This window comes from Prionailurus viverrinus, chromosome C1, assembly GCF_022837055.1.
Source record: "Prionailurus viverrinus isolate Anna chromosome C1, UM_Priviv_1.0, whole genome shotgun sequence".
NCBI classification, from domain to species: Eukaryota; Metazoa; Chordata; class Mammalia; order Carnivora; family Felidae; genus Prionailurus; species Prionailurus viverrinus.
The window spans coordinates 57,189,552-57,216,206 of NC_062568.1; the positions used below are offsets into that span (position 1 = coordinate 57,189,552).

General features: G+C 35.6%; 1 protein-coding gene across 1 annotated transcript in view; it reads left to right on the forward strand.

Annotated features, from left to right (window-relative positions):
* TLK1 (tousled like kinase 1) overlaps nucleotides 1-26,655 on the forward strand; it is a 150,395-nt gene that overhangs the window by 42,936 nt on the left and 80,804 nt on the right. The window contains exons 2-3 of the mRNA XM_047870347.1: nucleotides 138-256; nucleotides 22,225-22,296. Of these exons, the coding sequence (XP_047726303.1) occupies nucleotides 138-256; nucleotides 22,225-22,296 (191 nt within the window). The remainder of the gene's footprint in view (nucleotides 1-137; nucleotides 257-22,224; nucleotides 22,297-26,655) is intronic.

The following is a 26,655-nucleotide window of genomic DNA, read 5'->3' on the forward strand; positions in this document are numbered from 1 at the left end:
TCTCATCTGTTTGTAGAATTGATTCATTAAGTTTATATTGACATCTCAACTAACCATGTCTATGTATTTGTGTTTGTGTGTATATGAAGATATATATGTGTATGTTTTTTTTTTTTGTTTTTTGTTTTTCCTAATAGTTGCAATGGATGAGCTTCATAGTCTGGATCCAAGAAGGCAAGAATTATTGGAAGCTAGATTTACAGGAGTTGCAAGTGGGAGCACTGGAAGCACTGGCAGTTGCAGTGTTGGAGCAAAAGTGAGTAAGATTGTAATCTTCATTTGACATTCTTTCCTTGTATTAAATGATCTAAAATATATTTTGTAAAGGATCCCTACATACGTGCTTAAAAGCAAATTATTACTTACTGTAATTTTTATAATGTATAGGGAAAAAGTATTTATAAATCTGATTTTTAATACAGCATAACATGCTTTGGGGGCATTATGTTATATATATATAATATATATGTGTATATATAATATATATGTGTATATAATATATATGTGTTAATATATATACGTTAATATATGTTGTTATAGCTTAATAGGTTTCAGGAGTAAAAATGAGTTTAGTAGATTGTAGTTCTTTTCTCCCATCATATAATTTTTATTTTTCCTGTCCTTTATCTCTTCCTTGCCCCTGTCACCCTTGTTCCTATCTGTATATGTTCTTATTTGTACAGCAGATAATGCAAATAAGTGTATCTGGGGACGCCTGGGTGGCTTAGTCAGTTAAGCATCCAACTTCGGCTCAGGTCACGACTTGCAGTCTGTGAGTTTGAGCCCTGCGTCAGGCTCTGTGCTGACAGCTCAGAGCCTGGAGCCTGCTTCAAATTCTGTGTCTCCCTCTCTCTCTCTGTCCCTTCCCCACTTGTGTGTTCTTTCTCTCTCTCTCTCTCTCTCTCTCTCTCTCAAAAATAAACAAACATTAAAAAAAAAATTAAGTGTATCTGTTCGGCCTTCCAGTGATAGACATCAGGTTGTCTTCAGCTCCCCATTACCTCACACGGTAGTAACTTTAATGTACTTGTTCTCTTATGGACCTTTCTGATCATTTATTGAAGTTATGTTCCCAGGAGCAGAACTGCTCTGTCATAGGGTATGTATAGAGTTAAGTTGAATAAATAGTATAAGATTGCTATTCAGAGCAGTTGTATACAACTAATCTGCACTTTCAACAGAATGCATGAGCATTTATATAACCCTACATCTCAGAAACATTTGGCATTATCTGGATTCTTCATTTTTGATAGTGTTTAACAGGTATCTAAATAGTATCTCATTTTTTCACTCATACCACCAGTTATTTTGAACATTTCTTTTATATGCTTGTTGGCTTTTTGGGAGTCTCTTATAAATTGTTCCAATAAGGATTAGTGATTACTTTTTCAAACTGAACTGATTTTCCCATGTTCTTTGTATATTCTACATAGCAATTCCACATTAGTTGTATACAGTGCAGATAACATTTCCCATTTTGTCATGTCTATCAACTTTGTTCATGGTATCCAGCATTGTACAGGATCATTGTAGAGGATTCTTTAATTTTGTTATAATCAAACTTACCAATTTTTTTTTGCCTTAGAGCCTATAACTGTAAAGTTTTAAATAGCTGTTGGTATACTACGAAAAATAGTCCTCATCATGAACCATCTGGTCAAATAGGTCCTTTTGCTATTTTTACATTTTAAGTTATTTTGCTATTAATTTATAGCAGGAATAAAAGTATAATGAAAAACAACTTTATTAGAAATTTCAATAAGAATTTAAACATACTAAAAAGCTCTTTGTGTCAAGTAAATCTTGGTGCACAAGCAGCACAGGCATCATAAAGGATGAAGGATATTGTCATGCATCCTTTGAGCATGAAGTGGTCCACGTTCCTGTAGAAGAATATTATATGATGAAATTCTTCAGTTAAATGACTGATGAAAATTCTGTTTCCTTTTTTTCCTTAGAAATGCGTTATCTGATTCATTGATTCTTGAATTTGGGAAAATTCATCTCGGGTAATAACATTCAATGACTGAGATTTTATATGGTCATTGCCATCAGTTTTAGAATCTAGAGGTGTTATCTTTGTTTTCTGATTTGTCTTATAATTAATTATAAAATGTCTTCTGTCATTTTCTTCTCTTGACCATCTTGGGTGGAAGATGAGAATTTCTTGATTCTCCACTGGAGTCAGTGCAATCTAAAATCAGTCTGCAGTGATGTCTCCAGTCTTTAATACGTTCTTGGAAGATGGTGCAGTACTTTGGGCAAGACAAGAAGATAACTGAAAGATGATAATTTATTTCACTATTGCGTCACTCTTTTAGGTCATTAACTCTGTATTGTTTTTCTATTTCTACCGTAAAAAATTACCAGAGTTGCTTAAAACAACAGACATTTATTTTCTTAAAAGTTGTGAAGGTCCGAAGTCTGACATTGGTCTCATAGGGTTAGAGTCAAGGTCTGTGGAGGACTGGATTCCTTCTGTGGAGGCTCTAGGTGGGGATAATTTTCCCTGCCTTTTCTAGCTTCTAGAGCCTGCCTAAATTTCTTGGCTGGTGGTCTCCTTCCTCCATCTTCAAAGCCAGCAGTCATACATCTCTCTCACTGTTCTTTGGAAGTCACATCTCCCTCTGATCAGTCTTGAAAGGTTCTTCACTTAAGTATTCATGTGATTAGAATTGGGCTCATGCCCATCTGGATAGTCTGGCGTAATTTTCCCAATTCAAAGTTCTTACCCTTACATGTACAAAGTCCTTTTTGCCATATAAGGTAACATTCACAGGTTGTAAAGGATTAGGGTGTGAGCATCATTAGAGGTTCATTATTCTGCCTATCGTATCATCATTCTATTTTTTTAATGATTTTTGGTTGTTTCAGCATAGTTGGGAATAATTGATGAACAATGATGAGTAATGATGAAGTAATTCGAGGATGATGTAATAACAAAATATAGGAAAAATTAGATCCATAAGATCACATAATGTATTTTAAATTTATGAAAAGGTCCATTGGATGTTTGGTGATTAATGACCAGATAGAATGCATTTTATTCTATTAAAAATAAATTTTATTTTTATGCTTTGGATGAGCTCTAAGAAAGAATAAAAGTCCCAAAGTACCAATTTTTACAAATAGCTAGAACTACTCAAAAAAAGCTCAAACACTGAAATTGGGTCCAGTGGACCATGAGGTATTTTAAGAGTTAAATACATCTTCCCCACCCCTGGGCTACAAAGATAATTCTACAGATTCTTCTGTTAATATTATAGTTTTACTGTCATATTTGCACTTTAGGCCCTATCTTTTATATAGTATTGATAGGGACCCAGTTTTATTTTTCACCATCTAGTGAACCAGTTTTCTCCACAAGACTTCTTAAATCATCCGTATTTTTCCATTGATTGGTGATGCCACCGTTATCGTGTATGTTAAGTTGCCATGTCTTTAGGTGGATCTGTCTGAGGTTTCTCTTACATTCTAGTGGTCTGTGTTCCTGTCCCAGTATCACATTAAAAAAAAATACTGTTGTATTTTTGTATGTTTTTTTTTATATGGTAAAGCAAGTCTCTTCTTTAATCTTCTTTTCGAAGGTTGAGTTAGTTATTTATGGATCTTTATTCCCTCATAAAAAATTTGAGTATCTCTTCACTTGCTTGTTAACATTTGGGAATTTTTATATAATGGTTTATTTGTATTTTTATCCTTAAAAGATTCAAGTAGAATTCTTATTTTGAATACATTGAATTTATAGATTAATTGAGGGAGGAAAGAGAAAGAGAAAGAGTAAAGAGAAAGAGGGAGAGAGAGAATCCTAAGAGGGCTCTGCACTATCAGCGTGGAGCCAATTGGGGGCCTCAAACTTAGGAATTGTAGGATCATGACCTGAGCTGAAGTTGGATTGATTAACCAACTGAGCCACCCAGGTGACCTTGGAGGTTTTTGAGTTTTATAATTTGGTCTTGTACGTAGCAGTCTTGTTGTTGTTGTTGTTGTTGTTGTTGTTGTTGTTTTTTGGTTGTAATAGTTTGTTGATTCTCTAACAAATAATATTCTTTCAAAAATCATTTTATTTCTTACACCTCATATATGTATTTTTTCTTTTTATTGGTCAGGGCCTTCAGAAATGGAAATCCTCTATATTGTTTTGAGTGTTTATACCACATAAGCAGCTGTCAGATCTGAAAGGAAGGAAAAGCTTTATTTGTAATTTTCAAAATATTGTAAGCAACCCAAATGTTCCTCATCTAAGAAATGGATTAAAAAGTGTGATATATATATTTGTACAATGGAATACTATTTAGCAGTTGATGACGACCTGCAACAACATGGATGAATCTCAAATGGATGCATTATGCTGACTTTTAAAAGAAGCCAGATTCAAAAAGCTACATATTATAATGCTTATTTTACTTTTTTTTTTTTTTAAGTAAGCTCTATCCCCAATGTGGGGCTCACACTCACAATCCCAAGATGAAGAGTCATATGCTCCAACTACTGAGCTAGCCAGGTGCCCTACCTTTATTTCCATTTTAACACAAGGGTTATTAATGTGGGATGTTTTAAGCTATTCTTTTGTTGCGGATTTCTAATTTATTGCATTACATTTTGAAAATACAGTTTGTATGACATTAATTCTTGAAGTGCGCCCTATTTTATAAACACTTCATATCTAATAACTCTTAATTTTATTTGTTCAGATCTTAGATATTTCCTTGTATTGTCAGCTTGACCTTTTCCCTGAGTGGTGTATTAAAATCATTAGCTGTATAAGGAATATAGTCAGTGGTATTGTAATAGCATTGTATGGTGACAGATGGCAGCTACACTTGTGGTGACCATAGCATAACATATAGAGTTGTCCAGTCCTATGTTGTACACCTGAAACTGATGTAACATTGTGTGTCAACTGCACTTCAATAAAAAAAAAAGATCATTAGCTGTGATTATTGATTTATGTATTTCAGCTTGCAGTTTATCAACATTTGCTTAATATTTTGAGGCTATATTTTTACATGCATACATCTTATTCTGTTCTTTTTATAACTAGTTATTTTTTCCTTAATTATTTGTTTTTTTCAAATCTTCCTATTTTTGGCCTTCTTTTGGTTCATTTTTGTCTTAGATATATGGGTATATGTTTTTCTATTTTATTTTTACTCGTTTTAATTGTATTTCTTTTAGACCACATGTCTTTTTTTTTTTTTTTTTTTTAATGTTTGTTTAGTTTTGATAGCAGGGGAGGGGAAGAGAGAGAGAGGGAGACACAGAATCTGAAACAGGCTCCAGGCTCTGAGCTGTCAGCACAGGGTCCAATGCGGGGCTTGAACTCATGATCCGTGAGATCATGACTTGAGCTGAAGTCAGACACTTAACCATCCAGGCACCCCAACTGCATGTCTTTTTTGATAGAATATTAGTGTTTTTACCTGTTAAATGGTGGGTTTAGTCCATTATATTTATTGTAACTATTGTTATTTTCTGACTTGGCTCTGCTGTCTATTGTCCAGTGTCTTCTAATTGTACTTTACTTTTATTTCCTTCTATCCCTTGCTTTCCATTGGACAGATGGAGTTTTTCCTGATGTTTCGAGATTACATGTTCTATTTTTAGTATTATGATGATACTCTATACTCATGTGTATATTTATACTAATTATATTGTTTATATTAATTATATTTATACTCAAACTGATATTTGTGTATTCCTGCAGGATTTCCCACCCAGCCCCTATTTTTTAAATAACTTTTCACTTTGAAAAAATATTATGCCTATAGAAAATTGAAAATACCGTACAAAGAATACTTGCATATTCTTTATCCAGATTTAAGAGATGTAATCATTTTTGTGAAATTTTGCTTGTGTGTACACAAGCCCCTACCATCTTTCTTTAATATCACTGTGGTCTCTTCAGTGAATGTGAATGGACTTTTCTCTGAGGGAGCTGTGCTTCATTTCGGTGGGGAATGGTACTTAGGAACCAAGCTAGGTATGCTTGTTGTTATGTGGTAGTCTTTTGGAAGAATGTCAGCTAATGTAGAAGGAATGTGGAATCAGGAAGTCAACATTCAGTATTCCCTAGCATAATTATCATTTAAGGCAAGGATTATCAGTGGATGTTAAAATCATTTAGTGAAATGTTTCAGAGACTAGTGTATTTTCAGGGTCTCAAATTTCACCCTATAGATGAGTTATTTATTACAGAAGAGAAAATGGGTATTTAAAATGGAGAGATTTGTTAGTCACCACCATAATCAAGGTCAAATTTTTTATTGGTAGTGACACAGACAGTCTGACGTTAATTAGGTGCACTCTGAGGAGATGCAACAAGAGGAAGCCCTATAGTTTTCATAGTGGAATTTTCTTTCTCCATAGTGGAAAAATTTTATTTGAATTTAGTCATGATAAAATACTCCTGCAACATCCTGCTGGACAACTGGCCTGGACTCTTCAAAGTATTCAGTCCCATGAAGAATGAAGAGATGTGGAGGAACTGTTCTGTCTAGATTGATTGAAGTGAAAGAGACATAGCCAGATGCAGTCTGTGAATCTGTGAATCCCAATTGGCTCCTGAATTGGGAGAAAAATAGTTATAAAGAATGTTTTTTGAGACAGCTCAGGAAATTTGAGTATGGGTTCTGTGTTGGATGATGAATTAATGTTGGCTTACTGTTCTTTGTGGGGAGCCTTCCATTTTTAAAATATCCATTTAAATTTAAAAACAAATATAGATGAAGCTACAGAATGTAAAATACTGTTGATCAATGACTGTTACAATGATTTTATACAAATTGCTGGTGATAATGTGCCTGTGAAATGCAGTATTGTTGGGTAGGCAATTTTAATAATGGTAAACCAGGAGTTGATAATGTGGAAGTAAAAGCACAAGGATCACAATTCTGATAGTGATGATGCTCTGGGAGAGGAGGAATGGGAGAAAGGTAAGAAAGTTGTTTAAGAGTATGGAGTAATCATAAATTTGTCTATACTGAGGTATGTTTGCTTAAAAGTAGGAAAGTAATAAGTATAGGCAACAGAGATACTGTAAATAGAACTTTTAAATTACTGTGACAGGGTGTAGAAGGTGGAATAAAAAGAAATAATCCAATAAAAGTGAGGGAGAGAGAAAAAAGAAACAAAAAATTCTATTTTAAGCTATTACATAATGTGGAAAGCATAAAGCCAAGTATATATTATCACAACAAATGAGACTCCATCTATAGACTGTTGACAAGAAGCATTTCCCAAAAATGACAAAGATTGGAAATAACTGAAAAGAAGATATTTCAGATAATCATGGAGAACAATTAAATATAAATTTGAGATCAGTTTCTCCCCAACTCGGAGCCTTCCAGAGACTTCCCATCACATTTAAAATAAAATTAAATGTCTTCATCACACTGTAATAAGACCTTCTGATCTAACTTTAGACTAAATACCTTATTCAACTAACAGCCATTCCACTATGCCCACATTGTTATATTTGCCACTTGTCTCAAACATACTTCTCCCATCCGTCATTCAGATGTTTGCTCAGGTGTCACCTCTTCAAAGAGGCTTTCTCTGTCTGCTCTATGTAAGAAGATAGCTATATCACTCTCCCCCTTTCTCCACCTAATTTCTAATTTTCTATTTCCTTACATACTACTAGATATTTGTTTGTTTGTTTCCTTTCTTGTACAGTGTTAAACTCCATAAGCCTTGGAGTTAAGTCTTTTTTTTTTTTTTTCATTGCTATATTTCTAGCATCAGCAATAGTACTAAGCCTATTCTTCAGGAACAAAAGCCTGAATGGTACAAAGATAGATACTCTTTAAGGACTAATAATCCATAAGGAAGATAATGACAATTATAAACTTTCACATGTCATACAGTTCTAAAAATACATGGTGAATCTATTAAAGTGTAATTATAGTGAAGGATTTTAATTCTTTTAAATTTTAAATTCTTTGAAATTTTGACTGTTCAGTTATATTTATATATATGTACATATATATGTATAGATGCGTATATGTATATATATATATATATATACGTGCGTGTGTGTGTATATACACATATATATATAACAGTAGGCTATACAGGATTTGCAGTTTGCACAATATAATCTATATGCTTGATTTGATAGATAATGAACACACATACAATAGTCCTCTTTATTTGAGGATTTTGTAATTGCAAATTCACCTACTTGCTAAAATTTATTTGTAACCTCAAAATCAAAACTCAGATTGCTTTTGCCAATCATTCAAGGACCTGTGCATGTGCAGTGTTGGAAAATTTGAGCTGCCTGAGGCTGAACAAAACAACACTCCGTGTTTCAGCTCTCATACTTTAAACAAGTGTTCTTTTCACAGTTTACTCAGTGCCATGTTTTCACTTTTTTGTGCTTTTTATTGGTAATTTTGCTGTTTAAAATGGCCCCCAGGGGTAGTATTGCTGAGTTGCTATCTAGTGTTCTAAGCACAAGAAGGCTGTGATATGCCCTAGGGACAAAATACATGTGTTATTATGTAAGCTTTGTTCAAGCATGAGTTATAGTACTGTTAGCTGTGAATTCAGTGTGAATGAATCAACAATATATATTAAATAAGGCATCTTAAAACAGAAACACACTTTTATACAAAACAAGATTATGTATTAATTAACAAAAAATGTGATGAGAAGCTTGCAGGACCCTAACTGTGTATTTCCCCAAGTGGCGATGATTCAGCATTCACTTAATTCAGTGTTCACAGCTAATACAAAAATTGACTGTAGAGAGAGAGAACTTTTATTCCATCATGTTCTGCTGCTTTTATCTTAGCCCAAGCCTGCTTCCCTGATTATTTTACTTGTCCCAGATCCTTATGGCATGAGTTTGTGACTCTGTTGTAGGGTTACAAATAGAAGGTAAAGGTAAACGTTATGGACTGATGTAAAAGTTATTGTGTGGCTGTCATGTCAGGAAAAGGAGCTAAATATAAAGATTTATTTTCTTATATAGTGAGGAGTCACACATGGTTTAAAGAACTTAAAAATTGTGTATATTTAAGGGTAAGGTAACCATTTGAAAAATGTAAAATAAAAAATGCGAATATATCAGGAAGAAGGGGAAGCTGTGGTGCCAGTGAACTAAATTCTTCATCATTCATGGCAGAGTCAATAAAGGACTTATTGAAATAGAGGTACATACATACAGTAGAATACTCTGCCCCTGTTTGAAAGAAAGAAATTAGCAAAAGAAAAAAGGAATGAAGAATTTATTATATGTTGATTAGGAATTTCCCAGTCTCTATTAGGAGAAAAGAAAGAAGTGCAGGATAGTCTGCATAATGTTATTTTTTGTATGAGAAGGAAGGAACCAAGTCTGTATGTTTGATTTGTTAGTGTAGACAGATAACCTCTAGAAAGATAATAAGAAAGTAAAGTAGCCTGTTTGTATTGCTTATTCAAAAATTGCATTAAAAATAGTTTTTAAAAAAATGGTTGCCTCAATATTGGGACTAGCATGGGAGGGAGAAATTTATGTTTCAGTAATGAAATTTTTTTTCCATGTGCCTGTGTTGTTTTTATATTTTAAAAAATACCTCATGAGTGTTTGCCCCACCAAATCTGCTTTGAAGGCTTTGAAAGTCTGAGTGTGTGCTTGCCATGTGTGTATAACTATGTATCTGAGTATATAAGTGATTATATACTAGGTTTTACCAAGCTTTCTTCCTCCTTCTGTGTTCCTTTCTCCTCAATAATTTGAAACTTTTATAAAATCTTTTTGTATTGAGATATAATTCACATACCATAAAATTGGCCCATTTTAAAGTGTACATTTCAGGGGATTTCAGTATATCACAATTATGTGGCTATCACCACTCTCTAATTCGAGAATATTTTTATCACCCAAAAAAGAAACCCCCTACACGTTAGCGGCAGTTCCCCATTCTGCTCTCCTACCCTACACTTTAGCCCCTGGCAACCATTAGTCTTACTGGTCTCTATGGGTTTGCCTCTTCTGAACATTTCATACAAATGGATTCATACAAATGGATTCATACAAATACAGCATTTTGTGTCTGCTTTCTGTCTCTATGGACTTGCCTATTCTGAACATTTCTATAAAGGGAAATATACAATATGTACCATTTTGTGTGTTTTTTTTTCACCTAGCATAATGTTTTCACAGTTCATGAATATTATAGCATATATTAGTACTTAATTCCTTTTTATGACTAAATATTCCATTGTATTAATGTATTAAGTTTTGTTTATCCGTTCATCAGTTGTTGGATATTTGACTTGTTTCTATTTTTTGATGTGAATAGTCTTTGAATTAACACTGGTGCAACTGCTTTGAAAACTCTGGTACAGGTTTTCTTCAGTTTTTTTAGGTGTATATCGAGGAGTGGAATTAAGTCACTGTGATATGATAGTAGCATGGGAAAAGAAAAATAGACTAATGGAACAGAATGGAGTCCAGCAACAGATCCATTTATATATAGTAACTAGATATATGATAAAGGTAGTTCCACAGTGCAGTGGGGAAAGGGATAGTCTTTTATAATAGATGATGGATCAGTTGAATATACATATGGGGAAAAATGATTCTTGACCCTCAACTCTTACCATCATACAAAAATCAGTAATAGGTGACTTGAAGATCTAAATATGAAAGGTAAAACAATAAATATTTAATAAGAATGACAGATTTCATAAGTGTACCACAAAAGGCACTAACCATAAAGTGAAAAGATTTAATAAATGTAACTATGTTCAAATGACACCAGTAAGATGAGTGAAGAGGCAAGTCATAGAAGATTCATACTGAGAATTATGTGAAGAATTCCTACAAACCAAGAAGAAAAAGACATGTAATCCATGGTCAGAGTTGCCAAAGCCAAATTGTTCTACCCGACCTGTAATGAAAAGTAGTAGAACTTTTCCAACCTATATTCTTCCAACCCTATATTCATTCTTCACAGAAGTGATCCTTATCTTACAGCTTTTTATCGCAGGTTTTGTTTTATTTGTATTTCTAAGTAAGGTTATATAATAAATATAGGTTCTTTGTTCTTGGTTCTTTGTCTTTTTCAGTTTTAGGTATTTAATACTTCCCTTTTGTGTGTGTGTGTGTGTGTGTGTGTGTGTGTGTGTGTGTGTGTGTGTGTTCACCTATTTTGAGGGAGGGAGAGCAGGCATGAGTCGGGGGAGGGGCAGAGAGAATCCCACGCAGGCTCTGCCCTGACAGCACAGAACCCAGTGCGGAGCCCCGTCTCACAAACGGTGAGATCATGACCTGAGTGGAAATCAAGAGTTGGACGCTTTAACAGACTTAACCACCCAGGCATGCCTGTTGACTTCGTATCATAGAAGATGAGGCATTAACTCTTTTAAATGACCCAACCCTCTACCTCTATAAAAATATTCACATTTCCCTGACTCCATCCTAACTTAGATAGACAGTACTGCAATTTTGGGATTGATTGTTATTTCATTATTTACAGTATGACTGTGTAAATTTTATTCACAGCTGTGAAGGCTCCATGATTACATTTCTTCTTTTATACAATTTTCTGTTTTCACCGGAGTTAATAGTTGATTTATATCTTTAGTTTTTTAGTATTTAGTGGAAGCATCCAAATACTCTCCAGCAGAGGTGTGCAGATCTCTCATTATTTTCACATACAAGTTTTTGTTATTATTTTTTTATTTAGACATCCTCCCTGAAATTTTGTAGCTCTTTTGTTAAGATAGTTGCTCTCTCTTTCTGCTGGATGCCTGTCATCCTGGAATCTACCTTCTTGACCATCGTGGGAATTCCATTTGTGTCTGTCCTGTGAGCTCTGCTTTCTGTATGCCATCTCTTCATCTTTCTTGGTTTACTCCTTTGCTTTGGTGGAACAGATTCTCTAGTTATTTCCTGAGGAAAGGTAAATGTGTAGGCAGATTTTTGAAACCTTGCATATTCTCTTCTTCCCTTTGGTTGTTTGCACGTAGAATTCTAGGTTGGAAATCATTTTATTAGAATTTTGAAGGTATTGTTCCATTGCCTTCTAGCTTCCAGTGTTACTGCTGAGCATTCCAATGCCATTCTGATTCCTGATCCTTTGTAAGTAACCTGTTTATTTCCCCCTAAACGCTTTTAGGATCTTGTCTTTAATCCCTGGCATTTAACATATTTTATTACAATATGTTTTGGTGTGGCTCTTCCTTGAGCCAGGTGCTTGGTCAAAAGTATGTCCTTTAATGCAGAAATTCATGTTTTCCAGTTCTAGAAAAATTTCTTGAATTATTTCTTTGATAATTTCAGCTCCTTGATTTTCTTGTCCTTTTTTCTGGAACTCACATCATTTGAACCAGGACCTCTTGGATAGATTCTCTAGTTTTCTTTTTTCTTTGAATTTTTTTGGTCTTTTTCTGGGAGGATTGCTTCAGCTTTGTCTTTGAATCCATCCATTTTTTTCTTTCATTTTTAGCTATAGTATTTTCTTTTGCCAGGAGGGTTTTGTGTTTTGTTTTTTTTTTCATTTTTAGTTTGCTATCCTAGGATATTTAATAGTGGTATTATTTTTGTGTGAAGTTTATTTCTTTATTTCTTACCAGTTTCTTTATATTTTTTGTTTGTATCTCTTCACATATCTGGTGATGCTGGGCTTTGTTCATGTACATGCTTTAGACACTGAAGCACATTTTATTTTTTAATGTTTATTTATTTTTGAGAGAGAGACAGAGCATGAACAGGGGAGGGGCAGAGAGAGGTAGGAGACATAGAATCAGAAGCAGGCTCCAGGCTCTGAACTGTCAGCACAGAGCCCCACATGGGGCTGGAACTCATGAACTGCAAGATCATGACCTGAGCCAAAGTTGGATGCTTAACTGACTAAGCCACCCAGGCGCCCGGGCAGTGAAACACTTACTGGAAGCTTTGTATGAGTAGGGAGGGTTTATTGACCAATAGGTTTTGTAGCAGGATGACCTGATTGGGTCATTTTTCTGAGAGATTTTTAATTCTTCATATCTGTAGGTCTTCTATCTTGAGATGCTGTTTTTTTAGAGAGAAAGTCTATAGTCTTCTATCTGTGGAGTGTAAGTTTGGTTGCTAACTTTATAGAATTGAGCATGGAAAGAGGGCTAAGGTTCTCTTCAGTTAGTGTGTAGACTTGCTTTTAATACCTTCTAGTTCCTCAGGTGTACCGGATGTGCCTAAATCCATAGTTCTGGCTCATCATTTCCAGAGATTAAATCTGGCTCGCAGTATTTATGATGACGAGATAGTAGTCAGTCATACCCTTTTTTGTCCTTATGTATACAATATGTTAGCTTTCTCTGGCTGCTTTCAACATTTTTTTCTTTCTCTTTATATATATATTTTAGGATTTTATTTTTAAGTAATCTCTGCATCTTAACATGGGGCTCAAACTCACAACCCTGAAATCAAGAGTGGCACACTGCACCAACTGAGCCAGCCAGTGCCCCAAGATTTTTTTCTTTTTAAAAATTTTTAGTGGATTAATTTTTTATTGAGGTGTAATTGACATATCACATTATGTTAGTTTCATGCATACAACATACTTGTATATATATTATATATATATATATATAATATATATCATATTTGTATATATCACAAAATGATCATTGCGGTAAATCTAGTGAAAATATCACCACACAGTTACAATTCTTTTTTTTTTTTTTAATTTATTTTTGGGACAGAGAGAGACAGAGCATGAACGGGGGAGGGGCAGAGAGAGAGGGAGACACAGAATCGGAAACAGGCTCCAGGCTCTGAGCCATCAGCCCAGAGCCTGACGCGGGGCTCGAACTCACGGACCGCGAGATCGTGACCTGGCTGAAGTCGGACGCTTTACCGACTGCGCCACCCAGGCGCCCCGTTACAATTCTTTTTTGGTGACGAGAACTTTTTAGAATTAATCTCTTAGCATTTTTCAAATATGGAATACAGTATTAACTATAGTCCCCATACTGTTCATCCCAGCACTTACTTATTTTATAACTGGAAATTTGTATCTTTTGACTTGTTTATCCATTTCACCCACCCCCATCCCCTGCCTCTGGGAACCACTAATCTATTCTCTGTGTCTGTGTGCTTGGGTTTTAGGGGGTTTTGTTTATTTTTTAAAATTCCACATATAAGTGAGATCATAAACTTTGGTCTGCCTTTGACTTATTTCACTTAGCATATGCCCTGAAGGGTCCATCCATGTTGTTGTGAATGGCAAGATTTCTTTCCTTTTTTTTATTAAAAAAAATTTTTTTTTTCAACCTTTATTTATTTTTGGGACAGAGAGACAGAGCATGAACGGGGGAGGGGCAGAGAGAGAGGGAGACACAGAATGGGAAACAGGCTCCAGGCTCTGAGCCATCAGCCCAGAGCCTGATGCGGGGCTCGAACTCCCGGACCGCAAGATCATGACCTGGCTGAAGTCGGACGCTTAACCGACTGCGCCACCCAGGCGCCCCTCTTTCCTTTTTTTTTAATGGCTGAGTATATTCCCTTGTATATATATATACACCACATTTTCTTTATCGAGTCTTCCATTGATGGACACTTTGGTTGCTTCCATGTCTTGGCTATTGTAAATAATGCTGTAGCAGACATGGGGTGCAGATAATTCTTCTTTTTTTTTTTTTAACTAAAGTTTTTATTCAAATTCCAATTAGTTAGCATACAGTGTAATGTTAGTTTTAGTGTACAATTTGGTGATTTAACACTCCATACAACACCCAGTGCTCATCACAAGCACACTTTTTTTTTTTTTTTAATTTAAATCCAAGTTAGTTAATATGGTTTCAGTAATAATGACTTCAGGAATAGAATTTAGTGATTGGTCACTTATGTGTCACATCCAGTGCTAATCCCAACAAGTGTTCTCCTTAATGCCCCTTGCCCATTCCTCCAGCTAACACCCTTCCAGCAACCCTCAGTTTATTCTGTGTAATTTAAGAGTCTCTTATGGTTTATCTCCCTATTTTACATTTTTTGCTTCCCTTCCCTTATGTTCATCTGTTTTGTATCTTAAATTCCATATATGAGTGAAGTCATATATTTGTCTTTCTTTGACAAATAATACATTAGCATAATACACTTTAATTCCATTCTTGCAAATGGCAAGAATTGGTCACTGAGTAATATTCCATTGTATATATGTCACATTTTCTTTATCCATTCATCATTCAATGGACATTTGGGCTCTTTCCATACTTTGGCTGTTGTCAGAATTACTGCTATAAACGTTGGGGTGCATGTGCCCCTTCAAAACAGCACACCTGTATCCTTTGGTAAATACCTAGTAGTGCAATTGCTGGGTTGTAAAATAACTCTATTTTTAATTTTTTGAGGAACCTCCATACTGTTTTTCCAGAGTGGCTGCTTCGGTTTGCAGTCCCACCAGCAGTGCAAAAGGGTTCCTCTTTCTCTGCATCCTCGCCAACATCTGTTGTTGCCAGAGCTGTTAATGTTAGCCATCCTGACAGGTGTGAGGTGGTATCTCATTGTAGTTTTGTTTGGTGTTTCCCTGAGGATAAGTGATGTTGAGCATCTTTTCATGTGTCTGTTAGCCATCTGGATGTCTTCTTTGGAAAAGTGTCTATTCATGTCTTTTGCCCATTTCTTCACTGGATTATTTGTTTTCTTTGGGTGTTGAATTTGATAAGTTCTTTATAGATTTGGATACTAACCCTTTATCTTACATGTCATTTACAAATACCTTCTCTCAGTCTGTTGGTTGCTTTTCAGTTTTGCTGATCAGATAACTTTTTGCATTAGTGTTTGATTTTCATTGGATGAATACCCAGAAGTGGAATTGCTGGATTGTATGGTAATTATATATATATATATATATTTAAGTTTATTTATTTTGAGAGAAAGAGTGAGTGGGCAGATGCGAGAACAGGGAGGGGCAGAGAGAGAAGAGGAGAGAACCCCAAGCATGCCCTGTGTTGTCAGTGTAGAGCCCAACATAGGGCTCAGTCCCATGAACTGTAAGATCATGATCTGAGCCAAAATCAAGAGCTGGGAGCTTAACTGACTGAGCCACCCAGGTGCCCCTGGTAATTGTATTTTTTAATATTTTTGAGGAACCTCCATACTTGTCTTTTTTTTTTTTTCCTTAAGTTTATTTAAGTGATCTCTGTACCCAGCACACTCTTAACCCTGAGATCTTGAGCTGCATGCTCCACTGACTGAGTCATCCAGTTACCTTACTCCATACTATTTTCCATAGTGGCTGTGCTAGTTTATGTTCCTCTCCTCTTTCATTCTTGATTTTATTTATTTGGGTCCTTTCCTTTTTCTTTTTGATCAAACTGGCCAGTGGTTTATCAATTTTGTTAATTCTTTCAAAGAACCAGCTTCTGGTTTCATTGGTCTGTTCTACTGGGTTTTTTTGGTTTCGATAGCATTAATTTCTGCTCTGATCTTTATTATTTCCTGTCTTCTGCTGGTTTTGAGTTTTATTTGCTGTTCTTTTTACAGCTCTTTAAGGCATAAGGTTAGGTTGTGTACCTGAGATCTTTCTTCCTTCTTTAGGAAGGCCTGGATTGCTATATATTTCCCTCTTATGACCGCCTTTGCTGCGTCCCAGAGGTTTTGGGTTGTAGTGTTATCATTTTCATTGGCATCCATGAACTTTTTAATTTCCTCTTTAACTTCTTGATTAGCCCATTCATTCATTTTTTTTTTAATGTTTTTTAAATTTATTTTTGAGACAGAGACAGAGCATGAGCAGGGGAGGGGCAGAGAGAGGGGGAGACACAGAATCCGAAGCAGGCTCCAGGCTCTGAGCTGTCAGCACAGAGCCCGATGCGGGGCTCGAACTCACGGAGTGTGAGATCATGACCTGAGCCGAAGTCGGACGCTCAACGACTGAGCCACCCAGGCGCCCCGCCCATTCATTCTTTAGTAGGATGTTCTTTAGTCTCCAAGTATTTGTTACCTTTCCAAATTTTTTTTTGTGGTTGATTTTGAATTTCATAGTGTTGTGGTCTGAAAATATGCACGGTATGATCTCAATCTTTCTGTACTTGTTGAGAGATGATTTGTGTCCCAGTATGTGGTCTGTTGTGGAGAACATTCCATGTGCACTGGAGAAGAATGTATATTCTGCTGCTTTAGGATGAAATGTTCTGAATTGTACTAGTTTACGTTCCTACCAACAGTGGCCAAGGGTTCCCTTTTCTCCACATCTTTGCCAACATGTTATTTCTTGTCTTTTTGGTAATAGCCATCCTAATAGGTGTGAGGTGATATCTTACTGTGGTAAGATTTTTTTCTTTAGTTTTGGTTTTCAGTAGTTTGACTATAATGTACATAGTTATGGTTTTCTTTGTATTTCTGTTTGGAGAAATCAGTGAGCTGCTTCAATCTGTACATTTATGTCTTTAACCAAATTTTGGAATTTTCTGGCTGTTCTTCACATATTTTTTCTGCCCCTTTTCCTCTCCTGTGACTGACTCCAAGTAAATTTTTGTTAGACTGCTTCAGTGTCCAAGAGCCAACTCTTTTTAAATATTTTTTTCTCTATATAGTTTGAGTAATTTTTTTATCTTTTCAGTACTTTCTCCATTTTGCTATTAAGCCCATTCATTGAATTTTTTATTTTAGAGAGTGAATTTTTCAGTTATGGAATTTCCATTTGGTTCTTTTTTATATTTCTCTGCTTAAAGTTCTAATTTGTTCATTTATTACAAGCATATTTTCCTTTGTCATCTTGAGCATACTTACAGTAGCTGCTTTGAGATTGTTGCTAATTTCAGTATCTGGGTTACTTGTGGTTGGTCTCTATTGATTGTCTTTTCTCTTGAGTATGTATCACATTTTCTTGTTTCTTTTTATGTTTAAGAATTTTGTATTATATTCTTCACAGTGTAAATGATACATTATAGTGACTGTGGGGTTTGGTGTCTTCTTCTGGAGAAAGTTGATTTTTTGGTCATTATTTGTGTTAACAAATTATTTGTGTTAACAAGCAGTTACTTTGGCTGGACTAAACTCCAGGCTGTCTCTCCCCACAGGAGACAGTGGCTGACTATTCTTTTTAGTTGTTGTAGCCTTATTTGGACTGCTTAGAGTCTGTTTCACCCATGTATATATTAGTGACCAGCCATAGACATGGGTAGAGTTAATATGTAGAATATGGGATTCTGTTTTGTGGTTATTTCTCCTCCAGCGTATGCCCTCTCACTTTCCAGCTGTTGCAGTAGCTCCAACCTCTGTTTTTTCAGGCTGGTAAGACTGCGTATTTTGATCCAAGTTCCAGCTGTTCTGTGCTGTTCAGACTAGGACCTTTCTTCAGGTGAAAGCTGTAGAAATAGGAAACCCACCCAGTTCTATTCCTTTCTTCCAGATATTATATCCTATCCAGATGCTGCCTACTTTTGGTTGCTCAGATACCTTCAGGTAGTTGTTGTTTATTTCTTTTTCCAGAATATATAGTTATCTGAGGGAATGTTGGTATGATGAGATACTCTATTACTTGTTACAGAATCTCCATTATATTTTTTTGTTGTTTGTTGTAAAAGTTAAAAACACCTTATGAATTTATATTTATACTTCCAATTCAAATCGGAACTTACAAGGTTTTTACTTAACATCTCTATTTTCTTTCTTCTGTACTAAAAGTTGTGGTTCTCAAGGACATAAAGCAGCTGATAGAAGGTCACATAGTTATTCACTCCTTTCCATATCTTACACATAGCAGTCTTAAAATAATAGTTGTATTATCATAGTGACCAAAGTGATTACCAAACACCGTTACCATTTTTGCTTGTGCTTTCCATACTCTTCCATCTCCTATTTTAAAATAGTATTTTATTATTAACAACTTGACATGCTTTAGCCATTATATTTTATGCTCTCTTCCTTGTACTTCTCATTTAATCTTTATCAACAAGTAAATAATGTTGCATCCCATTAGTTTTTAGGTTGAAATTCTGTTCATTTTGGTTATCTAATACTTGTTCTCTAGATTCTTTTGGAAGGTTCATGGGAGCAGTATTGATTTCCGACATTTTGATAACAGTTTATCAGTGCCTTCTATGTGTTAAAAATCAGTTTAAAAATTTAAGTTTATTTATTTTGAGAGAGAGAGAGAGAGAGCATGAGCAGGGGAGAGGCAGAGAGAGAGAAAATCCCAAGCAGGCTCCACCCTGCCAGCACAGAGCCCAATGACGGGCTCCAACTCATGAACTGTGAGATCATGACCTGAGCTGAAATCAAGAATCAGATGTTTAATTGACTGAGCCACCCACGCGTCCCCAAAATCCATTTTACTGAATATAAAACTCTTCATTTATATTTTCTTGAATATCTTAAGTATGTTACTCCATTTTCTTTTAGCATATAGTGTTTCCTTAGAAAAATTTGATATTGGCTTTCTGGGTTGGTATTCTTAGGTGTACAATGTGCTTTTCTGTTGGTAGTTTCCTTTTATTTTTTTAAATTTTCAAGGAGATTTTCTTGAATTATACTTTTTACTATTTGTTTTCTTCTGGTATTATTCTTTAAAGACTTATTTTACCTGAATGTTGAATTTTTATTGCTTCATTAGTTGTTGCCTTCTCAATCCTTTTTATCCCTTCATTTGAATTTCAGAAATGTTTCTCCTTTTTACCTTCTAGTTCTCTTGAAGCATTACATGTATGTATTTTCTCTTACATTCATTCAGGCTTAATCTTCATTTCTGAAAATTTTTTTTCTTATTTCTGATATTTTCCTGAGTTCTGTTAACCTTAAATCTCAGTTTTTTGAAACCAGCTCTGGGGCGCCTGGGTGGCGCAGTCGGTTAAGCGTCCGACTTCAGCCAGGTCACGATCTCGCGGTCCGGGAGTTCGAGCCCCGCGTCAGGCTCTGGGCTGATGGCTCAGAGCCTGGAGCCTGTTTCTGATTCTGTGTCTCCCTCTCTCTCTGCCCCTCCCCCGTTCATGCTCTGTCTCTCTCTGTCCCAAAAATAAATAAACGTTGAAAAAAATTTAAAAAAAAAAAAAAAAAAAAAAAAAAAAAAAAAAAGAAACCAGCTTTATGTTCTTTCATGTCTTGAGTCATTTTTGTAATGTTTTTTAGCTCATTTTGAAATAGTAGGTATAGTTTTCATACTCTTTTGTGGATATGTATTCCTGGTATGGTTTTATTATCAGGATGTTATCCCATGTTTCCTTTTTCTTCTTTTTCTTATGATAACTTCATGGGATTGACCTACATCATTTTCGGTTGTTTACATTTTTGTGGTTTAGAATGGCTTTTCTTACAGAGCTCTCTCTGCTATTGTTTTTGGGCACTCTTCAAAAGTGTGGCATCTGCTTTCTGAAATTTCTAGGCTTTGCTCCCTTCCTCACTTTTATCTGAATATTCTCTTTCCTTTATCTTCATTGTACCTCTTGTGCTCAATTTTGATTCTGCACCCAGTAGTTTATCCTCATTGTGATACCTTTATGAGGGATGTGTTAAGAGTTCGTAGCTAGAGGCTAGATTGCTCCAACTTCTTCACACACTTCACCATGGTCCTCCCATACTTAATCCCTGTTGGAAAGGACAGAAACCCTTCCAATGACAGCCGTTGTACTTAAATTGCTGTTTTCAGAGTCTCTTTTCTCAGATCTGTCATTGTTTCCTTTTGCTTCCTCTCCTATGATGCATTTCCTGTGGTTATTGGTGATTTGTCCCTGCCTTCTCTTTTGGGGGAATTCATGGAGATTCCTTGTCAGCCAGTTTTGTTGTAAATGTTGTCTGTGGGTTTTGGGTTTATATTTTTATCTGAGGATTTGGGGATTTTCAAAAACATGGTACAGCATCCATTGTTTCTGAATCTAATTTATCACTTCTTAATGGCTGTTTATGGTGTTTAATAATCTTGCTCTAATTATACCTTCTTCCAAATAGTGCTTGAATCTTAATGACTTTCACTGCTGGTTTGTGTTGAAAACAGCCTTTACATTGTCCAGCATAGTACTAGACATGTATGCAAGGACTCAAGAGTCATCAGTTTAGAAGTTAGCCTAAGAGTAATTGTAGGCCAACTTCCAACCTTTTAACAGTAGGATTAGCTCCTACTCTTAACAAAGTGGAGAAAAACAGGGATATCAACTGGCCTGCCTGTACACATAGGTTATTCATGCATCATCTTTGATAAATATGCCATAGTCTGTCATCCTCTGATCTGAACACTCCTGGAAGACACTGATCTAAAGCTGATGGTCCAAAAAAGTCTACAAAATAATGAGCATCATAGAAACATATTGGAAACATAGCAAATGTCATCCTGTCACTGTTTAAAAGTATTATAATGGAGGGGCGCCAGTGTGGCTCAGTCGGTTGAGCATCTGACTTCAGCTCAGGTCATGATCTTGCAGTTTGTGAATTCGAGCCCCGAGTTGGGCTCTGTGCTGACCACTCAAAGCCTGGAGCCTGTTTTGGATTCTGTGTCTCCCTCTGTGCCCCTTCCCTGCTCGCTCTCTCTCTCTGTCTCTCAAAAAATAAACATTTAAAAAAATTTAAAAATACATTATAAAGGAGGGGTGCCTGCATGGCTCAGTTGGTTAAACGTCCAACTTCGGCTCAGGTCACGATCAGGTCATGGTTTGTGGGATCAAGCCTCGCATTGGTCTGTGTGCTGACAGCATGGAATCTGCTTGGGATTCTCTCTCCCTCTATCCCTGCCCCTCCCCTACTCTCTCAAAATAAATAAACTTAAAAAAGTATTACTAAAGGAAATGTAGAAACTCTTGGTTGAAGCAATTAAAATGGTATAGATGGGAAGAAGTTTTCTTAAAAGACTAAACCAAAACAAAACCCCAAGGATTGCCTGGTTTGTTTTATATAAAAAAAGGAAAAGCGGTGTGGATGGTGTTTAATAGAATTTGATGAGATTGTGAAGGGAATTAAGGAGCACAAATAATACTTTTTTTTTTTTTTTTAAGGAAGCATCATTTTTTATATGTTGGGTACTAATTTTAGGGATCTTGTTATCCTAGTAATAGCCCAGTTCCTTTGTTCTTGAATTTGGTATTCTAAAAAGTCAGCTAAAACAAGTCAGTTCCTGAAATACAGATCTTTATTGACTTGATAAAACTTTCCAAGATATTTGTAGTGTTAAGAAGTTGATATTTCTCATTTTTACTTCATTTAACTTCCTTGCTTAAAGGAATCACACTTTATTTTCACTTATGAAGATAGTTTACCTTTTGTAGTATGTTTCATTAAAAATTATTCCTAATTTTTACCTTTTTAAAAATCTTTAACAGGCCTCAACAAATAATGAAAGTTCTAATCACAGTTTTGGAAGCTTGGGATCTTTAAGTGACAAAGAATCTGAGGTAAGTAACTTCATTTTAAATATGGTGCTATTAAAGTAAAAGCTGGAATCACCTTTTTTCTTTTAATAGTTCCCCACCCCCCACCCCCCATCTTTGTGCTAATAAGCATTAATGCTAAAGTTTCTGATGGGAGCATTTTTGTTCTGCCTTATGAAGCACAGTATTCAGACTGAAGACTATTTGGCATTAGTAAGAAAATATAGTTTCTTTGGTTATGTAGCTGAACTTATACATTAGTGTTATAAGTGTTCTTAATGGAAGACAGTTACTGGCCATTTATAATTCTAGTAGATGAAAGTGGTTTTTGAACTATGTACTACAGCTTTCCACTGTTTTTTGTTATACTCCCCTCTTAGTTTGGTTCTGAGTAAGGGTTTGTGTACTGAGATGTAGATACACATATTTTTTCTCTTTTGGAAATTTCTTGCGGAATTTCATGCTGTTGTTTTTCACTTTTCATATTTAAAACTACCTGGAAAATCCTCTCCCTTCCCCTCCACTTACTGACCCCACTAAGAAAATACGTGGGATTTTATAAGTAGGCATTTGGATCCATGGTATAGTTAACAATGGGCATGATGTACTTAATAGCATCTTTTTTGACATATGTAGATAGGAAGTTCTTTGGGTTTTAGCATTCACTTGCTGATGCAACAACATCACTTTTTGTGGATACAACCTCTGCTCAGATTATAGCATTGTGTTACTTTTCAACGCATGCGTGTGTGTGTGTATGTGTGTATGTGTGTATGTGTGTTTGTGTTTTCCTTTCAATGTTAACTTATTTCTCTTTGATCCATTTTAGTCTTTTTCCTACTTGGGCTAGTGTAGATATATCTCTTTGATAATATCAGTAGGTCATTAGCATTTAGTAACTCTTAGCCATTTGGTTTTGGTGTTCATGGAAAGAGAATGTCAAAGGTGGCATCTTTTTAAGTCCTGTGTTATTGAAAACATCTAGGACTCTCTAGGTAGACAGTTTTGTGCAGTTCTATGCAGGCACCCTGACACTCCAGAGGAGTGTGGCATAGGGTTTTCACTCATCAGGCTTTCCCTTCCACAGAGACAACTGGCAGGCAGCTGAAAGGACTGTGCAAGTGACGGGACTTTATCTGCAGTAGGTTCCCTTGAGGTAAGCGTTAGTAGCCCCTGTAGCACCAGATTATCACAGTTTAGTTTGTTCTCAAATTAGCACATTTACATTAAGTCCTTACAAAGTGTAGGTTTAGATTTAGTCAGAGTACAGCTTTTCAGAAGCTACATCAAGAATGTTTTCACTTTATATCTCCTGGACTTTGGAACATTTCTTGATATTTCCAGATTTTGGTCTACTTAGTAATTTCACATGTCTTTTCTTTCATAGGCTCTTACGTTATGAAGGGTAATAAAATAGTTTTAGATATTTCCCTTTTCTCTTCACCAAATCTGATATTGTTGAGAGATTTTTTTAATGGCAAAACTTAGTAATTAGATCACCTAAAGTAGTTATATGTTTCCATGTCCTTTATAGGTACCCATGCTCCCAATATAAGCCATAGATAGAGTATTTCAATTCTTTAAAAGAATGAGTCTATAAGAAAGTACCACTTCCCTTTAAAGAATTCTAAGAGTCGCTTTTGGCTGTATTTGTAGTTAAAATTTTTTCTTTTAAGACCATAGTATAATTTACAGTGAAGTACAATTTGGCTAACCATTGCATATACTTAGCTTAATTTGTATAGAAATTTGACATTTCGGGAAGGAATAGAAAGTCTTAAAATTTTGGAGCTTTTGCTGTTCTGTGTTCTGTATCTGGAATTTTTAAAAATTAATCATTAAGTCAAGTGGCACAGTATTGGAAAGGTCTACAGCTTACACTTTTTCCTTAAGATTTGAAGAAGGAATTTTTTTTTGCCTTATCATTTAGGAAGCTACTTATCTGGAAAATGGTTTCCAGGTTTTATTTCTATATTAAGATACTTTAATTAATGAATTTCCTTGGGATGAAATTTTACACGGTTCAAAATACAGGTACTTGTAGGTCTTTAAATGAAGTTGTTGGGAGTAAACAATTGTAGGGTGGAGTACTGCTTTTTTTTTTCCTGATACACCTCGTAGTAAAGTTTATGTAGTATTTCATTGTCTTCTGGTGTCATTTTATTTTTTTGGTAATCCATCCCTTGATCCATTACGTTTTCTTAAATAATAGTGTTTGTTTTTATGAACAATCAGTACTAGAAGTTTATTTGAAAAAAAAAATAGCAGTTCTCTGCCACCCACCTCTACCCTACCGCATCCTCAATTCTTTTAGCCCTTCTTCCTGTTACTTATTTCCACATTTTATTTATGCATATTAATATATATCCTGAGCTTTTGTTTCTTCAATTGGGCTCTTTCCTCCTACCCAGTACTCTTTTCAGACACCCAGAACCCTTCTGTTTTCCATCCTTGTACTGTTAAAACTGAAAGCATCTGATATTCACTGTTAGGCTGATTTGAATCTACTTCAACTGAAATTTTTCATTTCAGCTCAGATGTGAATTACTTCATACATAGATTTGCTTTTTGTTACTAAATGTAGAATTTAGAACAGAGATTTTTCCCTTTGTTAATGAAATTGCCTAGTAGATAGGAAGTAGATTGGTCTTGTTTTTGCTTCATTTTTTTTTTTTTTTTACATCATTCTAGGTCTGTTTGATAGGCTCCAAAAATTTGCTGTTTTCAGTAAGCATTTATTACATATCTGTTATCTTCTAGCCTCTGTGTCCAAGCACAGAGAATATAAAAGATGGATACGATACAATCCCTGGGTTCACATGAGATCATTGTCTAGTAGAACAGACTACTTCATAAACAGTGTAGATTATGCTATGATAGAAGTACAAGGTGGTATGGGAGCAAAGAGCAAGAACCCTCCAATTCCATCTGCCTGCAGGGGAGAAGAGGGGAGAAAAGAGAAGTCTTCCTTTAAAGAAGAGATGGTGATTGAGTTGTTAGAAAGGCTATGAATTCATCCCAGAACACAAGGGCAAAGTATGAGAAGGCAGGCAGAGAGACTATGATACGCTTTTTGCTTTTGCCTGGAAGCAAAAAGTTTTGTTCAAGACTTTATCAGGAAGCAAAAGTTTTGTTCAAGGCATGGTGTAGTGGTTCTCAACCCCAACTGCACTTTAGATCACCCAAGAAGCTTAAAAAACATAATCTGCCTGTGTGATTCACCTGGTTTGCAGACTTCTGGTGTAGGTAGGATATGCAAGGATGGTGAAAGATTGGTAGGAATCAGGGTTTGAAACCCCTTGTTCTTTGTACTAAGGAATTTGGACTTTGGTCTAGATAATGGCAAGCCATTTAAGCAGGAGAAACAAAACGCAAAGTAGAGATGAGGAAGGCTCCCCCAGGTGGCAGTACAGAGAATAGAGTTGGGAGAGAGGAGAAATCTAAGTTGGGAAGATCATTTAGTTAAGGAATACTGCCACCTTTACGAAACTGCTCACCTCCACAGTTTAATAGTAGGAGGGAAAAAAGTGGGCAGGGTGCTAATTAAAGTGTTCTCAAGTTTACCTTTTCGGTTCTGCCTTCTCCTTCAGATTTTCTAACTTTGGTTATTGATATTATCACCATCCAGGCTTATGCTTCTCAAATTTTAGTGTGCAAGTGAATTACCAACGGTTCCTTATGCCTTTAGGTCTGGAGTGGGGGTTTGCATTTCTAACAAGCTCTCACATTCTACTGGATTATAAAAGTAGAATCAGTAGGGTTTGATGACTGAATGAGGGTCAAGAAGGAAAGGGAAGAACCTAGGGTTGTTTAAAGTTATCTGGCTTTAGGTGAATGTTAGTGCCTTTGATGAAGATAGATAACACAGAAGGAAGATACATAGATTTGGCCTAGAAGGTAATGAATTAAATTCTGGACAACAGTGAGTTTGAATATCTGTGAACTGACCAAATGAAGATGGTACTTCAGTTAGGTGGTAGGAGCTATCTGGAGCTCAGGAAAAGAGGTCAGGTTAGAGATGAAGACTTAGAGGAATTTTTGGTGTGGGTGTTAAATCCTTGAGTGTTAAAGGATTCCTGGGTGGGGGATGGGGAAGGAGGTGTCTCTGAGACTCTTTCAGAGGGTTCTGAAGGTCAGAACAATTTGTATAGTAATGCTAAGACATTATTTGCCTTTTTTACAATAATGCTAAGACATGTTTGGCTTTTTAACTTTCATTTTCTCATGAATTTACAGTGTGAAAATTTCTAGTGTGTAATGACACATGATGACATCATCACTCTGATGACTTGTATATTCTGGTGTCTCAAAACTTTTAGTTTTAACTTCTAGAATAGTAAATATTGATAATTATATCCCACATAAATAAAAGCTCTCGGGGTC